The 23,593-nt window shown below is 44.8% G+C and overlaps 1 protein-coding gene across 1 annotated transcript in view; it reads left to right on the forward strand.

The window, feature by feature from the left end:
- Window positions 1-23,593, forward strand: part of VIT (vitrin) — a 93,834-nt gene that overhangs the window by 22,024 nt on the left and 48,217 nt on the right. The window contains exons 3-4 of the mRNA XM_079791890.1: window positions 5,636-5,701; window positions 18,431-18,587. Coding sequence (XP_079648016.1) covers window positions 5,636-5,701; window positions 18,431-18,587 — 223 coding nt within the window. The remainder of the gene's footprint in view (window positions 1-5,635; window positions 5,702-18,430; window positions 18,588-23,593) is intronic.

The following is a 23,593-nucleotide window of genomic DNA, read 5'->3' on the forward strand; positions in this document are numbered from 1 at the left end:
ATAATTACATCCTTATTAGCATTTGTTATATTTGTTCCAGTTATTTCTCTACATATATTCTCATTTTGTCAGAATTACTCTTAAGGTGAGAGCTGAGCATGTCTCATGTCATTTAATCTTCTACATATCATTTGTAATAAATCTTATGATTTTCCTGTTGTTGGAACATTTCCAATATCTCATTATTTCCAGATTGCCACTAGAAATAATGCTGTAATGAACATTGTTTACATAAATCGTTGTCTATAGCTTGGGCTATATTCCTAGGGGTATATATTCTAGGACAAAGAATATGAATGTTTTTAAGGCCATGATTGCCTTGGAACTTTGGCATCTAGACATCCTTTCCTCAAGGCTTCTAGACACTAATGGCCTCACTAGCCAGATGACTAACTACTCCCCCAGGAGGGACTGGCTTTCACACCTGTATTTCGCTTTGTACTCTGAAGTGAGCATCAGCCATCTCCACCTCTGACTGGCTTCCTAAGAAAAGGAACACGACTGATTTCTCTCTCACCCAAGTTCAACACCCAATGCAGCATTTCGGTTTAGCAAGAGAAGTCTTACTGATGAGGGATGAAGACTCGCCCCAGGGCACAAGCACATTTGCAGCCTTATTGCCCAGCCCTCCTCTGGAGAAGTGATCTCTGGGAGCTTTAATTAACAAGTCTCACGAGGGGGTGGCCTCTGTGAACCACTGAAAGTAATGACTTTATGAAGCAGGGCTGTAAAACTGAAGCCCGCTCTGCATGTCTTCAGCCTGGAGGGTCTTGGGTGAGCAAATGCAGGTGAGGTGGTCTTACTGAAATATTTATAGTCCTAATGATACCAGGGCTTATATACACCACTTGCCACAGACACTCAAGCCCAGACCAGGATTTGGTTTTCCACAAAAATGGATACCCACATTTATTACTGTGTCACTTATTCCATCAACTTACCTTGTGTCATTTACTTTCTATATATTTACTTAGTACTATTTTTTTAATTTCAAGGATTCTAGTTATTTATTTTTGTCTATAAAATGAAAATGTGGTCTTTGCAGTGTTAAATGACACAGAGGCTACTATAAAAAATTAGACCTGCAGGACGCTCACACACATCCAAACCCCAGAAGTAAATAACACCTAAAAGTGTCTGCTTTCATTCTGCTTGGCTAGACTTGGGGCTCTCACTGAATTCTCTTTCATGTTTCTGTTCATACAGGACATGGTATGTCATCTGTCCCGACCTCGGCTAATGCCAGTTGTCAAAACTGGGGATAATTCAGTGGCTGCATCATTGGCAGAGTAGCTAGAGAATCATAAGATAAATATAAATAAAGTCCCCAAAACAAACTTGGGGACATTGCCTCCTTTTACCTTAAAGACAGTTTCCAATTCAAGAATTTCTAAGTCCATTTATGCCTAAATCAAGCCTCTGTGTTCTATGAAAAAACAAACATAAAAACTAGAAAGGAAAATGCCTGTTTGGGTTAGTCTATTGCCTCAATGTTCACCTCAGAGTCCCAACTCTATCCAGAAAGCGGGTTTCTCAGAAAAGTGGCTAAAAGAGAGATAAGTTAAAGCAGCACTACCTTGGAGTGAAAGAATGCCTGGAGAGGAAAGAATAGAAAACTGACTGACCCTTTGAAAGGAAAAACATTACTGGTAGAATTAGAATACGTACAGGGAAGTGAGAATATTGCCAATAAAAAAAAAAAGGTCACAATATAAATCAAAATCTTAAGAGGGCATAGCTTTCAGGCAAGAAATCCTATTTGGAGGTTTATTTTAAGGAAATGATAATGGATCAGTGCAAAGATGGAGCTACTCATGTTAAATTGGAAATTGGCTAAATTATTATATGTGCATACAGTACATATATATAATATATACATATACACATTTTTTTTTTTTTTAGAAAAGCAAGCAAGAATTTATTGACTGCAGCAAAAATATTCTTAGGCTGGGCTGCTTTGGCTCACTGGGAAGTCAGAGAAAAGGGGCCTTGGAGACAGGTTCAGGGGGTTAGCCCAGGACGAGCTGCCACTGCCCATTGCTCCCCTGGTTGCAAGTCTCCTGGGGACCCTTAGAGGTTAGGGGATAAGTTCCTATAGGGGAAGGAGACGGGGGAGGGAATGGCATGGGCGTGCTCCCTGGAGGGAGAGCACCAATATATATATTTACAGGCAGTTAAAGTTATTTTAACAGTAACATTTAATGACAAAAAAGTCTGCATATATCCTTAATAGACATAAGTTCTAAAACATTGGAAACAGTATGCGCATGATCAAATATTTGTTTAAAAGGACCTATAAGAATACATATATACATATAGAAAAAGACTGAAAATATACTTTTGTGTTCATCCATGTTTTCTGTACTGCTTTTTGTGTTTTTTACATTTTTCTGCAAGGAACCTATGTATTCTTTTGGTAATAAAAAAATTGAGGAGAACCAAGATGGCGGCATAGGTAAACTCCTATACTTGCTGCCTCTCACCACCACATCAAAATTACAACTAAAAGGCAGAATAACTACCATCCAGAACCACGGGAAAGCTGGCTGAGTGGAAGTTCCACAACTAGAGAGGTGAAGAAAGTGCATTGAGACTGGTAGGAGGTGTGGAGGAGCGAAAAGTGCTGGCACCTGGATGTGCTGCTTTTTTAATCGGAGGGAAATACAAGCTCCCACTTGCTCTGAACTCCAGTTCCGGGCGATACTCTGGTGGACCCAGACACATACGGGGAGAAACTGGGCTGTCTGGCATCGGGGCAGGCATGCAAGAGCAGCTTTCTTTCAGTGGTGCTCGCAGCGATCATTGTTCCTGCACGGAGACGCGGGGACCTCTCTGGTGCAGGGCTGACTGGCAGCCATTGCTGTTTGCTCCACTCTGGTGATTCCCTGAGACCCTGCCCCACCCAATTTACAACCCCACCCAAGCTGTGTACTGCGGCTTTTGCATATGAATGGCCTGTCCTTTCTCAGCCTAAAACCTGTTAAACAGGCAACAGCAGCAGCAGCCTGCCTTGCTACACAGCTAGGCCTCGTCTGGGCACTTCCAAACCCCATACAAAGAGGAGAAATCTGCAGATCTCTCTGTAGCTCCTGCTGGGCGGCCCCAGGCAGTGGCTGACTTTCACTTCCTTGGAGATCCAAGAGCCAGTGTACCCAGTGGTCAGAGGGAGACCATACTGGATTACAACTCTTCACATCCATAAGAGACACACTCAAGGGGCAGACTCATTGAGCACCAAAGCCCCACTGAAGCAAGTCCTGACCCATAAGGGTGTCTCCTACACAGCAGCTCTTCCAGCATAGACACAGCTGTTCCTCACAGTCAATTGGCCTGGAGGTCAATTCCTCCCAGTGATACCAACAGCAATCAAGGTTTAACTACAACAAGACTGTGCTCACAGCCCACAAAGGGGTGCACCACAAGTGTCCACCTCAGTTGACTGGGGAGGCTGAGCCACTGGGCCCTATAGGACACCTAGCACACAAGGCCACTCTATCAACTCAAGGAGACTTAGCAGCTACCCAATACATAGAAACAAACACAGGGAAGCGCCAAAATGCGGAGACAAAGAAACAAGTCACAAATGAAATAAATGGATGAAAGCAAAATACTGGATATAGAGTTCAAAACCACGGTTATAAGGTTACTCAAGAACCTTCTAGAAACCTCCAAGGAACTTAGTGAGACCTTCAAGGATCTTAGTGAAAATGCCAAAAAAGTGGAAAAGGACCAGTCAGAAATTAACCTTTTGCACTCGGATGTCGAGTGTGACTCGATACGGTTAGCATTAGAATAAAGGAATCGAGAAAAAAACAAGCGAGTGCAAAGGGTTAAGCATACACTGACTGAAATAAAAAATAATATATAGAGATTCAACAGCAGACGAGAGGATCCCAAGAATCAAGTCAAAGATTTGAAATACGCAGAAGCAAAAAACACCCAACGGGAAAAGCAAAAAGAAAAGAGAATCCAAAAATATGAAGATGGTGTAAGAAGCCTCTGGACAACTTCAAGCGTACCAACATCAGAATTATGGGGGAGCCAGAAGAAGAGAGAGAGCAAGATACTGAAAACCTATCTGAAGAAATAATGACTGAAAACTTCCCCCACCTGGTGAAAGAAATAGACTTACAAGTCCAGGAAACGCAGAGAACCCCAAACAAGAGGAATCCAAAGAGGACCACACCAAGACACATCATAATTAAAATGCCAAGGGCAAAAGACAAAGAGAGAATCTTGAAAGCAGCAAGAGAAAAACAGTTAGTTACCTACAAGTGAGTACCCATACGACTCTCAGCTGATTTCTCAACAGAAACTATGCAGGCTAGAAGGGAGCAGCAATAAATATTCAAAGCGATAAATAGCAAGAACCTACAACCAAGGTTACTCTACCCAGCAAAGCTATCATTTAGAATTGAAGGTCAGATAAAGAGCTTCACAGACAAGAAAAAGCTAAAGGAGTTCATCACCACCAAACCAGTACTATATGAAATGCTGAAGGGTATTCTTTAAGAAGAGGAAGAAGAAGAAAAAGGTAAAGATAAAAAATTATTAACAACAAAGTGACAACAAATACATATCTATCAACAAGTGAATCTAAAAATCAAATGAATAAAAAATCTGATGAACAGAACTGGTGAAAGTAATAGAATCAGGGGCATGGAAAGGGAGCGGACTGACAATTCTCGGGGGGAAGGGGTTGTTAGGGGTGCGGGAAGAGATTGGACAAAGAGCTTACACCTATGGACAAGGACAGTGGGGGGGGGGGTGAAGGCCTGGAGTGGGGTGAGAACTGGATAGAGGGGAGCTATTGGGGGGGGGGGGGGATAGGAACATCTGTAATAATCTGAACAATAAAGATTTTTAAAAAAATCGGTCAATGTTATTTTTTAAAAACACAAGGCTCAAACTGGTAATGTGACTTTAAATTTAAAAAGATAAAGAGGTCCCCCTTCTGCCCCCACTGTTACACTTCCCAAAGGAGAACAGCATCCAAATGCTGCTTGCAGCTCTGCTCCTGTTTCTGGGGAAGCTCAAGCATCTGCAGATGTCCTTCGTGGGGAGTGCAGAACCCCGTGCTGCTGGAGGGACCACCTGTGGACACACACGTCACATCTCAGATCTTGTAGCCTCTCTCTACCCCTTTTCCTTGTCACCTTTTCCTTGTCTTCCTTTCCCAGACAGCCCTTCTCTGGGGCTTTTTACATATCCTCTCCATTCACCCCTCTCTCTGTGGCGCGCAGCATGCCATTCTCTGGCCATTTGGAAACTCATTGTGACACAGAGGAAAGAACACAAGAAGGATCTGGAGCTCATCTACCTCTATCACCCATTCCTGAGACCAAGCAAACCACGTTCCCTCCTTTGCAAAATGGAGATGGTAGGATTGGTGTGCTGAAATTTAAAGACAACAAAGCAAAGGTTAGGCATCTGAAAGGTATTTCTGAAAGACTTTCCTCCACAGAGGCCAAGTGTACAAAAGATATGTCTTCTTTCCTCACCTCAATATAAGGGGAAATTAGTTTAACTAATGAGAATATTTTAATATGTGACCCAAGCAAATATCAGGATCAAAAGAGAGAAAGTGTTTAGGTGAACTAATATTGATTAGTTATTTTGTATTTTCTTCATGTAGTTTTGCTGGTGACGGGAATACATTCAAATAAAGAAATGACCAAGAAGATTAAAAGGCCTAAATTCAGTAAGTAAAGCTGTAATTCCTCACTGACATAAGGCTTGTGTCTCCATGAGGAAGGTTGTTACGTTTTTTGTTTAGATAATTTGGAAGGTTGTTTTTTTCTTTGTCTTTATTTCAATTACTCTGGACTCAGACTAATTAGTAATGATTCTTATTTATCACTTATCCCATTCTGAAAAGCATGAGAGACAGGAGTCCTAAGTTTAGGGTGAAAGATACATGGTTCCACTATACTAGAAAAATCCAAAATACACATACAAAGACCAGGCAATACAATATCGCTATGGCTATTCTGTGAAGGTATTTTCCTGCCATTGAAATGATGTCTTCATTATCATACCAGAAAATTCAGTCTGGCTAATGCAAAGGTCCAGCAAACCTGCCCATCTTCCAGCATGGCCTGGAATCCGAAGGTAAATTTCTCAGAAAAGCCCATGGGTTTCACACCCAACCCATGGAAAGAGGAAAAGTAAATTTCATTTGGGGTGGTATATTAGTTAAGATCAGATAACAGAAAATCCAAAATAACAGTTGCTTCAATAAGACAAAAACAGTCAGTCTGGGCTTTCAGAGAAACCTCACAATCTTCAAAGACCCTGCCTTTCTCAGAGTGGCTCCCAACTCATTGTCTACAATGTCTAGCCCAGCTCCATCCATCATTCACATTTCAGCCAGTGAGAAGGGAGGACGAAGGGAACATACCCACTCCCTTTAAAGATGAGTCCAAAAAGTCAAAATGCCACTTCTACTTAAAGACCCTCAGCCATCATTAAGGGAGGATGGGAAATGTCTTGATGTCAAGCATCCGCACTACTAGGAGAATGGATGTTGGGAAACAAGTAGGACAGGACACAGATGGGAAATCTCACACTCAAACGTTGTGAGCACACTGAGGAACCTGGAGCGAGATCTGGGGGCTTGATGGAGGCTCGAGTTAAGGTATATGTAGAAAGGACCATACAAGAAAGGCTTGGGATATAATCAATGTTCGGGGCTCTCCAACTGAAACGTCTTCACAGCATTGCATTTTGGTGCCTTGAAATCAGCAACATTAATGATTTGAAATAAAAGAAAGAGATTTGCTTCATACACCATTCTTTTTTTCTTCTGCTCCTTTATAACCTCCATGTGGGATTTCCTGTTGAAATGAGACCAAAAGGGCAGCCATCCACGGCCTCCTCGCCTGAAATACTAAAAAGGAATCTGTTGTTTATTTATTCCTGTCAGGACCCAGAGCCAAGAGAATCGGCCCAGGGGCAGATGTGCTTCAAAACAATGATTGGGTTAATATGGAGACAAATGCACACCCAAGTATAAAGTCCTTTGGGTTGTTTCCAGTATCTTCATTAACTCGTATACAGAATCATGAAAGGTTCCATGATTACCATGACAACAGTTTTCAGTGACTAAGAAAGTCTGTGCTAAATGACCCAAGGGCAAACCTCTTGGAGAGATCTCAGATGGATTGAATTTCTGATATGCTGAATTCTACCCTTATTCTCAAAATCTCCTCTGTGATTCAAATGCAGAACATTTGAATCAATAAGTGCATGAGGCCCTTTTCTCTAATTAGAAACTCTGGCACAATCATTAAATAAAGGGGGGGGGGGGGGAGACGCACAATGAAGGTAATGGGATATTCCCAAACCATGGTGATATCTGATTCTTCACCTCAGGAGTAGTTCCAAATTATAGTCTATAGCTTGGGGCCAAAGTAATTTTCATTTTTTTCTACTCAGTGTTGTCAATCTGACACTGGGTAAGTGATGGATGACAAGGAGCACATCCGTTCACTCATTTGACAAGCATTTATCAGGTACCAGCCAAGTTCCAGGTATTGTGTTTAGAGGACAGCAATGGAGACTCAGTCTTTGCCCTAAGAGAGCTCAAAATCGAGGGAGGAAAAGAGACAAGTCAACAGGCAATTACGATGTCTTATGTAAGTGCTCAGACTTTTAAAGGCGCTCTGAGACTCTAGAGAAGAAGCTGTGTATCTGGGAAGGCCAAATAGAAATTGGCCAGACAATAAGGAGAAAAGTGTGTTATAAGAGGGGAGAAAACAGCATGCTCAAATCCTGAAGAGTAGAAAGAGCTTTTTAAAAAAGGAGCTAAGTATGACTGAAATATAGAGTAGGAGGTAAGTGTGTTTAGATAAGGGATGGAAGGGTAAGCAGGCACCAGATCCTGCAGATCTTTGTTACTGTGTCCAGGAATCTGGACTTCATCAGGGAGTATCTCAGTGAAGGTTACCTCGGATGGAATTAGCAGAAATCCAAGGCCAATTTGCTTAAGCAATAAAGGGGATTTGGGCAGGACGTGGGGTAGCTTGCAGAATCCAAGGCAGGGACAACAGCTGGACCTCACTGGGACTGTCCCCCATATGTAAAGCCCTCACGAATCGGCACCTCTGCTTCTCTATGTGTAGCTGCCTCACTGTTTGCCTCTCTCTCTCTGTGCAGACCATGTCTCTCAGTTAATCCCAGATTTCAGGGTGTGTGTGTGTGGGGGGAGGGTTTGAGGGGTTGGGTAATCTAATTGTATCAGCCTAGCTTGACACAGTGGTTTAGTGAATAGGGTTGTGTTAGAGAAAAAAACAATCTTGGCAACAACAACAACAAAAATGCTTTGTACCAGCACATAAAGAGAATAGAATGAGAATACAATTTATTAGTGAGTAAGCATTTCAGATTTACACGCAGGTGGAATGAAAGTGTCTACCAAGAATGTCACACAAGTTTCTTGTATTTATTACAGTAAAATGGAAAACAAAACAATTACAATTTCTCTTATCTCCTTGAGAGATACACACACCTCGCAGTTGTCTCTGGTAAACCTAGACACCTCTGACTCCTTCTGGAGGGAATATTTACGGATCATTTTACTCTTACAGTTGACACTTCAAAATATACCTTACAAGGAGCTACTAACAGGTTTTGAGCAGAAAAGCAACAGCATAAAAGCAGGGATTTAAACAAATCACTTCGGCTTCAGTGTGAAACGGACTAGGACAGTGTTCTCAGAGGGTGTTCCTGGACCAGCAGCATCAGCATCGCCTGGAACCTTCTGCCCCACCTACCCCAGACCCCTGAATCCAAAACTCTGGGGGGAAGAGGGAGGGCAGCTTTCTGTTTTAACAAGCTCTCCAACGCCCAGTAAAATTTGAGGACTAGAGAGAACCAAGATCAGGGGTGTGAACATTAGTGTGGACAGGTTCTCTTCAGTGTCCTCTGACCTCTTCTAGCCAGCCTCAATTTGCACCAGCACTTGTTCCAGACTAAAAGTCTTCACGACCCAGGAGACCGGAGGTAACATAACAAAGAGGAGGCAATTTGAGGGTTTGGGTCAGTGGATAATCTATACATGTGGCACTGCTTTCAGCTCTTGAGGATCTGCTGTCCAAGATATGGTCCAGCCAGTTGGCAGAGCCAGATTTGAAACTCAGGTCCATGAGAGGCTCAACCCTAGACACTTTCCCCAAGGCCTCCTCCCAGTGAGCCAGGACGAAGGAATGAAATGTCTGTTGCCTGGAGGCAGATGAAGGTGTTGGATGACCAAGGGCTAACTGAATAGGAAATAAAGCAGAAGAGACGTGGGGATAAGGGAAAAGCTAGGAACCAGGATGAGAACATTTCCTTGACTTGGCCTGAGACCATATGCCTTACCAGTGTATCTATTCTGTCTACGCATAGGATCACTGTTGTTTTAGGTAATTGTCTCTTTCTCTCCTCCCTATTTCTTCATTTTCTTGTCATCACCTTTTCCTTCCTTCCATTATTTGGTCTTCTCATGGCCCCAGTGGGGGCCCTTAGGACCCAGAAGGTAGTATATGTTGAAAATAATCCAGCGTGGGGGTTTTAAAAAGGGAAAAGCAAAGATGAAAAAAGGGATGCCTTCTTACAGCTCTACTCCCAGTGGTATATGACCATTCATTCCAAGCTACCGTTCCGTTTTCACATACACAGTTACAATGGGTACAGTTTTACTCCATCGCATGTGGCTTATCACATCACCGTATTTTCTAAATCAAATCAAGTGTGACTGACTCCAAATTGCCGATTGTCAGGGGCGGAAAAAGTCAAATTCCAACACTCCAGGACTTCCTCCTTCCCTGCCCCAGCCCCTAGATGCCTTATGCAATCTAGAACGTTCAGGGAGGTCCCTGAGATCATGAAAGCCTGCCTACCATCTTAGAATAATAAAGGGGGTGGGGGGAATAAGGAGAAGCCTAAATTAATGTCTTCATAAATTAACCTGTTGCATAGTCCATGGGAAAGTTTACCTCACTGAACGGAATGAGTTTTATCAAGTTTGTTTTCAGAGGTGACTTTCCAAAGCTCTCAATTTCCTGCTGCTATGGAGCCACAGACTGACCTTCCCCAGAGGCAGCTCCATGGTGGATTCAGTCAGCATAACCCGCCCAAGCCGTTTGGAACAAATGACCAAAATGTGGCTGCATTTCTCTTGTTTGCAGAAGGCTACAGATAATGACTGAAGGGTGTAGGTGTGTTCTTAGCCCTCTGCTCCTAAGGCATCATGACACCTTTTGGATTTTAAGAACTAACTTCAGTTAAGTGCAGATTACCTACGTCAGAGCCTCTCAGCACATATGGTAATAAACCCATCGAACATTTCCACGTCAATTATGCCAACCACGGACTCCAGAACAATCCCTGCGTCGCGGAGTGTGCTGGAGAGGGGGAAATCTATCAAATTGTAAAATATCCTCCGTGGCTTTTCTACTTGCAAGGAAGCCCTGGAAGAGTCCAGATGCAATGGCCTTGGTCCAAAATGGGTTCAGATGAGCTAGTTACACAGGTGAGAGCTGTGGTTATTAACTCCGTCCAAGGTTGGATCAGTGGGCATCCAACCTTGTAGAAGATAAAATAAATGTAAGCAAAGGAAAGCCTTCCTGGACCCAACTCCAAATGCCAACACACACATACAAAACTAGTTTAGATGGCTCCTGTGTGTGCTACACTTCCTCTACTATATACTTATCATGGATTTTGTAAGATCTCTTTTACACAGTCTGACTTCCTAACCAAACCAAAAGCACCATGAAGATATGCTTACTGCTCGTTAGATATTTGTTGGATGGATGGACAAATGAACAACAAACCACTATAAACTACAGCAGGATTCATACTAGTTTCATGAAAGAGCGTCCAAGGAAGGACATGAAAAAGAAGAAGAATTTTACAGGCAGAGGTAGATGGCAGGGCTCTCTAGGTGCACTAAGCCCAGATATCACGGGAAACACGTAGAAGTTTCCTGGGGAAACAGTGAGTGGAGTGGTTTTGTTTAAGTGTCGGGGTGTCACGGGAGATGCAGCTGGAAGGTGGGCTCAGACCTGGCAATGCCAGTCTGAGAAGCTTTGTTCTTCCCATTTTTTCGCTCCTGACAATTGGCAGTTTGGAGTCAGTCCCACTTTATTTGATTTAGAAAATATGGTGATGTGATAAGGCACATGTTAGGGGGTGGGGACTGAGAGTTTTCCAAGCAGAAAAGCTAGATGATGAAGACAACAATCAGCAAGATAAATAAAAGCAAGCTATTCTCCACGGGCAGTGAAGCTACATTCTGAAATATTTTTATTATATTTGAAGTCTGTTGAAATAGTCTTAACCTGGGGTGAAATGTACAACGTTTAATTCACATAGTTTTCTCCAATAAGTTAACCTTAATACCTTGTAAGGCAGGGAAAGATTTTTGCAATCAACCTTGAAAGGATAGATGATTCCCAGAGGTACTGCCTCAGGCATGGAGAGGCCATTGTTCTGGGACTTGGTTATTTCGTGTATTGGATACTGATGAAGAGATATACAGCTCTGAGGTTATGGGATTTTGGTATAATATACATTTGGCTTCTTGAGTAGGTTCCCATATTGTTAGCTGTAGCAACTTGTAAGTAACTCGAAGGTGTATGTGCCCTCTCTCAGACCATGAAAACAGAAGCAGATTAGCTTTCTAGCCCTCCTCCTCCCCCTCCCCTCTTCCCCTTCCCCTCCTCCTCCTCCTTCTTTTTTCATTGATTTCAGAGAGGAAGAGAGAGATCGAAACATCAATGATGAGAGAGAATCATTGACTGGCTGCCTCCTGTACACCCCTTACTGCGGATTGAGCCCGAAACCCAGGCATCTGCCCTTGACCAGACTCAAACCTGGGACCCTTCAGTCCCCAGACCTATGCTCTGTTCACTGAGCCAAACCAGTTAGGGCTCTAGCCTCTTCTGACTTGTGGGTGAAAAGGAAGGTGAACTCTCTCAGTGTTCAAGATGTTTAGTTATGTAAATTCTACCATAGCAATTCTCAGAAATAACAGGAAACCAATTAAGGAAAATTACACTAGAAGAGTTGCCTTGCAGGTATTTGGGATAAATGCACAGATGGAAATACACACACAAAAACACATGCACACCAACACTCATCCACACAACCTATTGACAAGACATATCCTGCATTCACCCACTGGTGGCTGTCAGTGACCTTCAGTCAGAAAAGCCCTGTGGCATCAGAGTAGGCAAGCAGCAGTTTACCTCCTTCTCTTCACTTACGGAAGAGGCAGCCAGGTAGAGCTGGCAAAAGCTTCAGGTTTAGAGTCGGAGGATCTGAGTTCAGGTCCTGGATCTGCCACTTAATTGGTACCTGAGTGTGAACAATCAGCTTACCTCTCTGGAAAATGAGGACAGTATGCCTCTTGGGGTTCTCAAAGGGTCGAGTGAAAAAATGTGTCTGACTGTCCTTTGTAAACTAAAAGTAGGTTATTTTTAATCACAAACTTCTGCAGCTGTCCAAAAGGTATGTTGCTACAGTAAAGTTAACCTCTGTTATCCAATCACTGCTTCATCACCATCCTTCCATGACAAAAACGTTTGTTAGAAGGACTAATCTGAACAGACTTTGAAGTGCTTAAAGCCTGGGCTTGGAGTTATCTGCTGAGGCAAGTGCGCTTTACCAGGTTTGTCTTTATCAGCTATTTCCATCATGTGTCCTGTTTTTCCCAAACTGTTGCTTATATATATTCTTCTTAAGAAACCTTTAATGACCAAGGGAAAATATTTCTTTAACCCGCCCCCCTCTCCACCACCACCATGCTGCACATCTTCCTGGCAAAGGCTTGGCTCAGGAGAGAATGCGATACAATGTAAGAATCAGACATATCTGGGTTCAAATCCAGCCCCATCATTAACCAAAGCTGTAGTTTCATCATCTAGAGTGGTGCCATCCAATATTAGCTTGGCCACATGGCTCCTCAGATGTCAGATTGTATCTGTGTAAATACCAATTCTATAACCTTTTAAAAGTCTGGAGCTCTCCCTGTGATTTATGGGGAATCTGAAATGTACTCCTCCGTTTTATCTACCACGCCCATCCTGTGTTCCCATGGCCTTCCTGTCCAGCTCTGCCCTGTGACTCAGCTACTTTAGCAACTCCTCAAAGAAACTTCCCTTCATTGAACATTTTATATTTGGAGCCTTTCAGATTTTTAAGGATCAAAAGAAGGAGTCACCTCATGGAACACAAGATCTTCCACCAGCACCTCATTACTTCCTCACCCTCTCTTCTTCACCATTTTACACACAACCTTCTCTCTCCCATTTAACAAGCCCATTTTCCAGGTAGACTCTTCTCCATGCAGGCCCTTGGAAGCTCAGCCTCTACCCCAAGTAGGCTTGTCAAGAAATCCCTCCTGAAAAGAATACTGTGCAGCCCTGAAGATTTATGTTTTCACCACCAAACCCATTCCCACATCAGAGTTTTTGCCCTGGCTCTTCCTTCTGTTTGGAAGATTTTCTTCCAGGCCTTTGCTGACTGACACCTTTTCATCATCAAGTAACAGTATTAGGAGATTAAGTAGAGAAGAATTCAGGAACCAAATCCTTTAAGGCCTTATAGATCACCTTAAGCAGCTTTGGCATTATCCTGAGGGCAACAGAAAGCCAATGAGGGGTTTTAAGCAGGAGAACGATGAAATCTGATTACGCTGTTAAAAGCATCACACTGGCTGTTCAATGGAGAAAGGACTGAGGCAAAGGATGTGTAACATGGAAGGGAGAAGACAAGACAGGAGGCTATTTATTGGGTTAACAGTTGAGACAGGAAATGTCAGTGACTTGGACCAAGGTGGAGGTAGAGAGAAATAGCAGATCTGGAAATAAAACCAGCAGGACTTGCTAATGGATTGGTTTCATCAATCCCTGGGCACACATTCTGTTGGGCAGCAAACAAAAATCCTGCCCTCATGGAGTATATATTCTAGTAGATGAGTGAACTATTAACTGGAACTGGGACACAGAAAATGTAGTGTCATTTAAACACATGAAAGGAGAAAGCGTTCCAGGTGTGAGAAATGCACAAGCCAAGTCTGCAAGATAACATTCATGGGAAACTACAGGGACAGCAGTGGCACATTCCACGGAGGTGACTGTGGACTGTGGACAGGCCTTAAGGATTCTGGAATTTTTCCTCAAGGCAGCAAAAAGCTATTGACCAAAGGTTCCAATTTGTTTGAATCAAAAGTGATCAGAGTCTGCTTGAGAAAAATGAGGGAAAATGCTTTACGACATAAGTCACTAGAAAGGAAGAATTAACATGATCTGGCCACTGAAGCTCAGGATCAAGGAGAAGAGTGCATGCATTTTCCAATTTTATTTAATGGTCATTTTTATTTTGTTAAGCTAACTTTTTGTATAAATCTCTTAAAATGGGATTTTACTTTATTTGAATACCACAGTCCAACAGAACCATTTACTATCAAAAGTGTTTATGCATAAGTGCTTTTATGTTATAATAATTCCTCCTCATTGACATCCAGGAGACAAACTTACAATGGCCTTCTCAAATTGGTTAGGAAATGTGTTTTCCAGAAGCAATGGGCTTGCCTGGGATCATTGAAAAGATGAATGGCAAAATAAGAAGTAGCGCACACAGTCTGATTTGGCTTGCTACATCCCTGGCTGATTGCATGTGACATCCCTCAATAATGCCGTTGTTACTAGACCAGGCAGGAGACTCAATGCAGAACAGAAACATTTGCAGTTCCACCTTTAAGATCCCAATGGTGCATGAAAATAGTGGCTCAGGCAATACCTGTTTTTCCCAGGAACTCTTGGAGATCAATACGACAGACACATTATCACAATGAGTAGCTAAAGGCTATCCCACAGTTCTTACCATCTGGGTTGCAAGTGCTTCTCTTTTCCCTATGGCTGGTACCAAGAGCCACTGGGAAGGGATCCTTGGCAGATTCTGAGATGCTCCAATGTGAGCTCTGTCATGAAAGTGACCGTGACCTTGAGAAGTCAAGGTCACCTAAAGGAATCCTATGAGGGAGAAGCAGAGCAGGTGGCCAAGGAACAGGTCTCTGTGCAAAGGCCCCAGTGAAGCAATTCTGGGCTCCCCCAGGACCTCTGTGACTTTAGCCCAGGTTCCCTCACTCCCACCAGCAACTGTCCACTCAGGAAGGATGCGAGAGTCTCAATCCTTGTTTCCAAATGCTCCTGGGAGGAAACCTTTCTGTGGCTTCTGAATAAGTTCTCACCTGAGGTTAGCAGCAGGGACACAGCATCCCCAGCACCCGATTCTCTGTTTTGACATTTGTCAAATATCTTCCTGTCCCTTCAGACCTGGGAATGATACTTCTTGAGCTGCCTTAATTTTGACTTGTCGTCCTAAGCGAGGCTTATTTCTGCATTTTTGGGATAAAACCCAGAGAAGGGAAGGGCGATATGAAAGTGAACCGAAGTAACAAAAGAGAAAGAAACAAGGGAAACCTAAGCTATAAGGTGGAATCGCTCAAAAGTACTCAGAGGAAATGCAAAGATAAGTCATTTCATACGGGCCTAAGGTAGAAAAATGGAAGATTCTTGGAAGGTTATGGGACAACAGACAATTTCACAAATAACTGTGAGGAGACTGTAAAGAGATAAACCGTGGCCTCCACAGACTCCAACACGAGCTGCCAAAAGAGGCAAATGGCTGCTTCTCCCCAGCTAGAGTTAGACATTATCATCGCCAGGGACTTGGACAATAACTCTGACATTTTTAATTAGCTCCCCCTCTCCAGCTTGACTTTCTGTACACCTCTAACAGATATTTGACCTTTAGCTACACTTTGCCATTGCACTTTGTTTTTCCAAAGTGCATAAACCTAGGTGCTTGGTTTCATTTTTCCTCCCTTTGGGATGAGCTGATCCACCAATTTTGCTAACCCAGTTGGGTGCAGATAAAGCAGATCCTATTTAAGGTACTTCTCAGGTCTACGTGCAAACAAGACCAAACAAATGAAATTTTAAAAATGCCCCTTAAAGGAAGGGGTAGGGAATTTGATTAGCAGGAAGCATAATATTCCCATGGAACATTTTCCGCCTTATCTTTTTAAACCAACTATTTCATGGGACATCCCACTGCATGTGCTAGGCGCACCCTGAAGCCTTTCAGTAGGTTTAGTCATTATGTACAACTCATACAGTAAGCGTCTAGATGTAGCCATTTACTCCATTTCCAAAGATTTGGGTTGGCCTGCCAGGAGACCCAAAATCTTAGAGAGCCAAAGTTACATCCAAATTGAACCCCGGTTCATAGAGCTTGTCACCTCCTATCCTTCATAATAAAAAGGCAATATGCAAATAACCATCACTCCGCTACGCCCACGATTGGGCGGTGGGAGGCTGGGGGGCGGGACTTGGGGTGGCATATCCGGCCATTGAGAGGCGTGGGACTCCCGCCCCCCCCCCCCCCCCCGCCTCTCAACGGCTGGATTGGCGGCCGCTGAGGGGGGCTGCCTCGGACACCCTGGACACCCAGCTCCGCTGCCATCGGAGGCGGGGAGCCGGTTGTCCGCACCCGGATCCCCTGCCATGCTCCCCTTCGTCAGCGCCTCAAGCCCCAGCAGCAGCGGCAGAGGCTGGGGATGAGCTGGTGATCCCAACAGCCTGGCAGCTCAGTGGCGGCGGCGGAGGCAGCATTGGGCCTGGGGACTGGCGAACAGTCAGAAGATGGCCCTGATCGCAGGAGGCTAGGCCTAGGGACCCTACCCGCACGATTGAATCGTGCGCTGGGCCTCTAGTTTCAAATAAATAAGAACCAAGAAGGAATGCTTTCCTTTTCTTTCCGTCTAAGGGAGGAGGTGCATTTGGGAGTGGGGATGTGATCTGTAGACAGGAGGAGAGCTGAACGCACTGAGCTACACCCAGGGATCAAACAACGGACCAGTTTAAGGAGAGACTACACACTGGCATCGTCAGCCCCTAAATTGCCTTTAAAAAAAACAAACACAAAACTCTACGACTCAAAATAGTAAATGCAGCCTTGAGTATCAGGGTTTAAAAGAATGAAAGATAAAAAGAAAATAACTTTGGAGAGGAGGCAACCTGTGGCGGGAAGAATGAAACCACAAAACTGTTTTAAGCACAGCGCTCCGCTTCTTACGTAGACCACAAATTGTTTTAGCCTGTGATCAAACTCAGCCCCTGGGCTCCCAGGAGCAGGGCTCCCGTACTGGCCCAGCCCTGAGCGGCAGAGACTGTCAGGGCGGGTGTTTAAGGAAAGAGTAGGCGTCCTACCGCTGGGTTCTCTCCATTCTGAGTGAGGTGCCGCTCTGCCCCACTCAGGTAGGTAAGGGTTAAGGAAACCAGTGTGCGCTTTGACTACAGCTGGAAGCCATTAGCAGCTCTGAGACCATCTCAGGAACCCAGTTAGAGGGTGGGTGGCCTGGCAGAGATCCTGACCCCGTGTACATGTATGTAATCACAGACTCCTGGCACTGGGCGGGGCTTTCGTTCTACCTCCCCGCCCACTGTGGAAATCCCCTCCTCGACTGTCCAGTTCCTCCTTGCACACTTCAGCCCATTCACTGCTCATGGGGCAGCCCACTCCTCAAGGGCAAATTCTATTACTAGGTAAGTTCTTCCCGGCCACTCTTGTCTACCCTTTAACTCTAACTCTGCCCTCTGGTGTCAGCACACAATGGTCCTCCTTGTGGAGACAGCTGCCACTTGCCTCCAAATTCTCTCCTTCTTAGGGCCAAACAGCCCATGTCTGCCAGCCATCCCTTCATCTGGGAGTTTCCAGACCCCCCGGAGCCTGCTTACTCCTTGAACTGTGCTCACGTTCCAGAGTCCCCTCTGAAGAATGGGCCCAGAGCGGGAAACAGTCCCAGCTCGAAGGGCATCGGTATAGTGTCATCTAGGAGACCTTTTCCCTCGGGTTTGAGAGGTAAATTTTTCCAGGGAAGACGCAGCCGCACTTCCTTGTAGGTCCTGCCATGAGAGCCGCACACCCCTAGCAAGCTTTTAGCTCCAGAAGGCTGGCCTACTCCACAGGACAGCACTAGCCTGGCAACTGCAGTCACAGCCAAAAAAGGAGGGGGGATGAGCTTCTCCTGGGTGCGCAGCAGGGAGCTCCCAGCTTCCCACCAAGTGTGAAGGCAGATGAGGAAAGATCACTCTCATCTTGACCACGGATCAATTAATTGATTGCCCAGATAAACACAGGACTGAGCTTTTTGCTTTTGCTCTCGGCAGTTAAATGCAACGGATGGCGTTTGTTGTTTGTCTGGTCTGAGGGATGTCCTAATTAATTACATCTTTGCTTTCATTACATGGAGGGGACCTAGGGTCAGCCCAGGCTCTGGCTCTTCGTGATTAACTAAATGAATAGTTATGACCTGACAGAGTCACCCCATATAAGCTGATAGCACAGGGTGTAATTTTGACCTATTTTATATTCTCAGCTGTGCCTCAGATCAACTGTGATGTCAAAGCTGGGAAGATCATCCATCCCGAGTTCATCGTGAAATGCCCGGCAGGATGCCAAGACCCCAAGTACCACGTGTACGGCACGAACGTCTACGCTTCCTACTCCAGCGTGTGTGCCGCTGCGGTTCACAGGTGGGTAGCACGGAGCTACTTAACAGCTAGCAATCAGGGTGTGGGCGGGAAGCCAGGGCAGGGTTGCCTGATGTAGCAAACAAAAATGTACAGATGTAACTGAGCACCCTGGATTTCATCTGCCCCCCTCCCTTCCCCAGAGGATTCCGCAGGAGCCGCGGGTGGTCCTGGATCTCCTTTCCCAGTGCTCTGTGGATAGCAGGGCTCCCTCCTCTGTACACCTCAATGGAGGCGGGGGAAGAGCCTACCCTTTCACGTTCCTGGCAAGGACACCAAAGTTCTTGATGATGTAAATACCTGTGTGTGCTGAGCAAGGAGATACTAGGGATGAGACTAAGGCAGGCCCAGACGTTTGGAGAAGAAATGTCCCAGCCATGGTGATGCCTGAGACCGTGGGACAGGAAGAGTGAGGAGGAGGGGGTGGTGCCACTGCGTGGTCAGCTGTTGGTTTGAGACCAGGCAGGAGGACAGGAGGCATGGCATGCTTTGGCCTAAGTCACTGCCTAAAGGAGGAGAGGCAAAGGTGACCCTCACAGAATCCTCATACAACACAGGAAACGTATACTTACCGAATATCTTTTTATATAGATTATTTTTTATTGATTTTGCCAAAACCGGTTTGGCTCAATGGATAGAGCGTCGGCCTGCGGACTGAAAGGTCCCAGGTTCGATTCCGGTCAAGGGCATGTACCTTGGTTGCGGGCACATCCCTAGTAGGGGGTGTGCAGGAGGCAACTGGTCGATGTTTCTCTCTCATCGATGTTTCTAGCTTTCTATCCATCTACCTTCCTCTCTTTAAAAAATCAATAAAATATATTTTTAAAAAAAAAAAAAAAGATTATTTTTTATTGATTTCAGAGAGGCAAGGAGAGGGAGAGAGAGAGACAGAAACATCAATGACGAGAAAGAAACCATTGATCGGCTGCCTCCTGCACACCCCCTACTGGGGATCAAGCCCGTAACCCGGGCATGTGCCCTTGACCGGAATGGAATGCGCAGGCCGACGCTTTATCCACTGAGCCGAACTGGCTAGGGCTTTACTTAATATCTTTGATAATAAGGTTAATGTGTATGTGTCAAGCACCACACCTATGTTATCTTATTTAAACCTCACCATTGCCCTATTCGGTATCTGCTATGATTAACCACACCCTAAGGATGAAGAGAAGTTGAAGAGCCACACTATTAAAATTTAGTAGCAGATGGGGACTTGAAGCCACGTCAGTGCCTGCACTCCTACCCACCACAGGCCCTGCTGTGAGACGTGGCTCCTGACCCAAGGCATGGACACTGGATACTGGATGGAGTGTCTGAATTATTCAGGCTTCTGGTATCTTCTCCCTTTCCTTCCTGGCACACCAGTTGGTTGATTGTTCAGTGTACCTCTCCAGAGAGAGGGGAGAAGATGTAAAATGCATTTCCCTTCAAGGTATGTAGCCAGTAGCTTCTCTGAAATTGGAAAAGCAGTAAGAAAAGAAAAAAATCTACGTGTAAAAACAGTTGGAAGAATTACTAGTAGATTTTGTTGGCCGTACTCCTCTTTTCCCCATCACTGCAGAGAGATAAGGAATTAACCGGTCGTTCAATGTGACAGGACTATGGAGGCTCTGTTAGAGACAAGTAGAGGAATATTAAAGAAAAACAACACCAAATGCTGTTTCGTAACTCCAGACTATGGAATAAAAATATTTTGCTTTCACTCTGAAGTCAATTTCATGCCAAAAGAGGTATGTAAAGATTTATATACACACCTGAACGTGCATGAATACACACGTGCATGCCTCCCAAACATACCTGCACGCGTGTGCACGCTCACATTCATCCTTCACGCCCATGGGCGTGCCCACAGCTCCACCACATCAGCTCTCTCCCGTCTGCGTCTGTGTAGACACTGACCTCTGTTGCAGAGGCTGAGCCTGTCTTAAGGTGCCTGTATTTTTCCAACTGATCTAAGATGGCTGGCACTGGTTTCCGCTGACCACTCTGGCACTCTCTTGCCTTTCCATGTTTCCTATGCAGGACAGAGCCATGCAAGTTAATGTGACCTCACCAAAGATGTCATCAGAAGGGCAGTAATCCTTTGCACTGTAATTCTCGCCTTTTAGCATCATCTCAACCCTAAGAGGCTGCTACTAGCATCCCCATTTGTTAGAAGAGGAACTGAAGCATAGGGAAGTTCATTAAATTGCTAGTTAGTTGCACATTCAGGATTAGAAGTCATGTCCACGACTTCCAGCCCAGAGCCCAGGGGATACACTTCAGGCTCTGTCCTTCCTCCAGGACCTCCTGTGGTGGCCAAGTGTCTGGTGCATTCGCCTCCCTGGACTGCTGTTGCCTCCTGTAGTTATAGACCACTGACCTCCCAGGATCTGCCCTTCTCTGGGAGAATGTCCTCACCCTCAAGTCTACAAGATGAGGCTCACTCTCTTCTACAACCGGAGCATCTCATGGGAGCCCCTCATGGGAGCACAATAGGTCTACACCTTGCACCCCTCCCTGAGTCTGGGTTTTCAGTCTTACGTAACGTTCACAAGTCCATCGTGAGAACCCTGGAGGCCTCCACAGGCCTTTCCAACAGCCCGAGGAAAGCACAGCACGGCCCCCTCCCTCACTCTGAGCGGCAGCTGCAGGGAGTGCACACACACACTTCCTCCATAAAATGGAATATAAATCCAGGAGCAGAATAATTTCTCTGGGGGAAAATAAAAAGCCATAAGTTATTTTTATTTCCCCCATTAATTATGAGTAAAGGGACCACAGGATAATTTCTTTTAATAATTAGAAGTTTCCGGATACACCACTGGTATGCTGGTAAATGTTTTAACCACCGGCTCTCCAAAAAGGTTGGGGTTGTTGATTTACCGATTTGGGTGGTATAAATACTCCCATCGTGTCTGATTTCAAGCTACTGATGTGAAATGAACCAGCTCCCACAATCCTGAAGTTTACCAGTTGGCTTTGGGAAGCAGAGCCCACACACCACTGACAGGCCTTCTAATACAGAAGCAAGAAACCTGGTCCTTCCCAAATGAGAATTTCCAGTCTAGCTGGGAGACCAAATGAACTCAGAGTCTCAACTGGGAGACAGGGTGTCAGGTGTGGCTAGGAAGGGGCCTAGGGAAGTCATGTCAATCTCGGTGGGGAAGGTGGTGTTAGGGATCCAGTGAGGCAGAAGTGGGAGCCAGGTTCTCAGAGCAAACATTGCAGCTTGGACTGAGACACGTGAGAGAGAACCAGGGTCTGTCGGGAGCTGAGACCAGCCCAGCTGCAGCTGGGAGAAGTGAGGTAAGGGATTCTGAGCGCTCCTGAGAGAAGAGACAGCAGGGTTGCCAGGACATGAGGAGTTAGCGCCAGGAGGTACCTGTGCTTTTGAACCCAAGAGGCCACTGTGACCAGTGGGACAGACCCAGGATTCCAGGTCACTTAGACCTGGATTCAAATCCTTGCCTTGAAATTTACTAGTTAATCTGGAGTCACTCAACCTCTAAATCTGTTTCTATGATCTGGGAATAACACATTCGATCTACTCCACAACTCATAGGTTTGCTGAGGGACCCAGGGAGACACCATAGATGGCAACTATATTCAACCTTTTTCATCTCCTGGCACACATAAACTAATAACTAAAATTCTGCGGCACACCAAAGAATATATTTTTTTCCAATCTGACAAAAAAAAATAGGTATAATTTTGATTCATTCACACCAGATACCTATTGTTGTGTTGGCTGTTGTCATTTTTTTACTTGACAATCTAAGCGAAAAGAGGTCAGTGCCCCTGACTAAATAGTCAGGTTTTGGATGTTTTAAAAATTCTTGCAGTGCACTGGTTGAAAATCGCTGATATATGGGGATGATTTTAAAGCAATTTAGTGCTGTAAATGCGAAGTATTATTATCACTTTCTTTTCTTCTGGGTCATGAAGTTGAGTAGTGAACGTTGTTGACTCCCATAAGGTGGGTGAGCAAGAAATGGCAACCGCTACTCCAGGAGGGAAGGAAGGGTGTTGATAAACACAAACCTAAGTACTTTTTAGCTCCCCTGTGCCATAAATTACAGATACCCAAAGAGCCATTTTACCCTCGGGGCCAGGGGACGACAATGTGAAAATGATATTCAGAAACCAGAACTGAGCGTCTGTCTCACACAGGAGGAAAGAGGTAGCAATGTCAGTTACGTCGTGTCAGGATCCAAAACCTTCAAAACCTAGAAAGTAAATAAACAATTCCTTGTGTTTGAGGACTCTTTTAAAGAGCTTAACTTAGCTACACACCTTTCGGGCCCAAAATAAAAGGAATAATTTGCTTTTAAAAACATCGTATCACACTCTTTGAAATAACTGGATTCATTCTGTGATGTCACACAACGAAATTGGAAATTGTCAGGAAAGGGGTTTTACTTAAAAGAACAAATGGGGCCCTGGCCAGTGTGGCTAATTGGTTAGAGTGTCGGCTTGCACATGGAAGGGTTGTGGGTTCAATTCACAGTCAATGGCATGTACCTGGATTGCAGGTTAGATCCCGGCCTGGTTGGGGTGTGTGCAGAATTTAAAACATCCAAAACCTGACTAGTCAGGAGCACTGACCTCTTCCCTTAGGCTGTCAAATAAAAAAATGACAAGAGCCAACACAATAGGCGTCTGATATCTCTCTCACATCCATGTTTTTCTTTCTTCCCCCTCCCTCCCTTCCTTCCACTCTCTAAAAATCAATAGAAAAAATCTATGGGTGAGGATTAACAACATCAAAAAGAAAGAACTAGTGGGAACGAGTAAACCAGGGAAAAGAAATTTGAAGCGTGGTGGCAAAGAGAAATTCCTGACTAAACCATCAGGTCCTGTAATAAGAAAAAGGACATCAGAGCTGGGAGGTGGATGCTGGGCCATGTGAAGGAGGCACAGTTCTTGGCGGGGTGGGCTGCAGGTCAAGGTGACCCTTTTCTTAATCTCGCTGCTTTCCTATCTCTAAACAAAGAGAGAGGCTGGTTTGGTATTCTGTTGATCACATC

The sequence above is a fragment of the Cnephaeus nilssonii genome (assembly GCF_951640355.1).
Source record: "Cnephaeus nilssonii genome assembly, chromosome: 15".
In the NCBI taxonomy this organism is placed as follows: Eukaryota; Metazoa; Chordata; class Mammalia; order Chiroptera; family Vespertilionidae; genus Cnephaeus; species Cnephaeus nilssonii.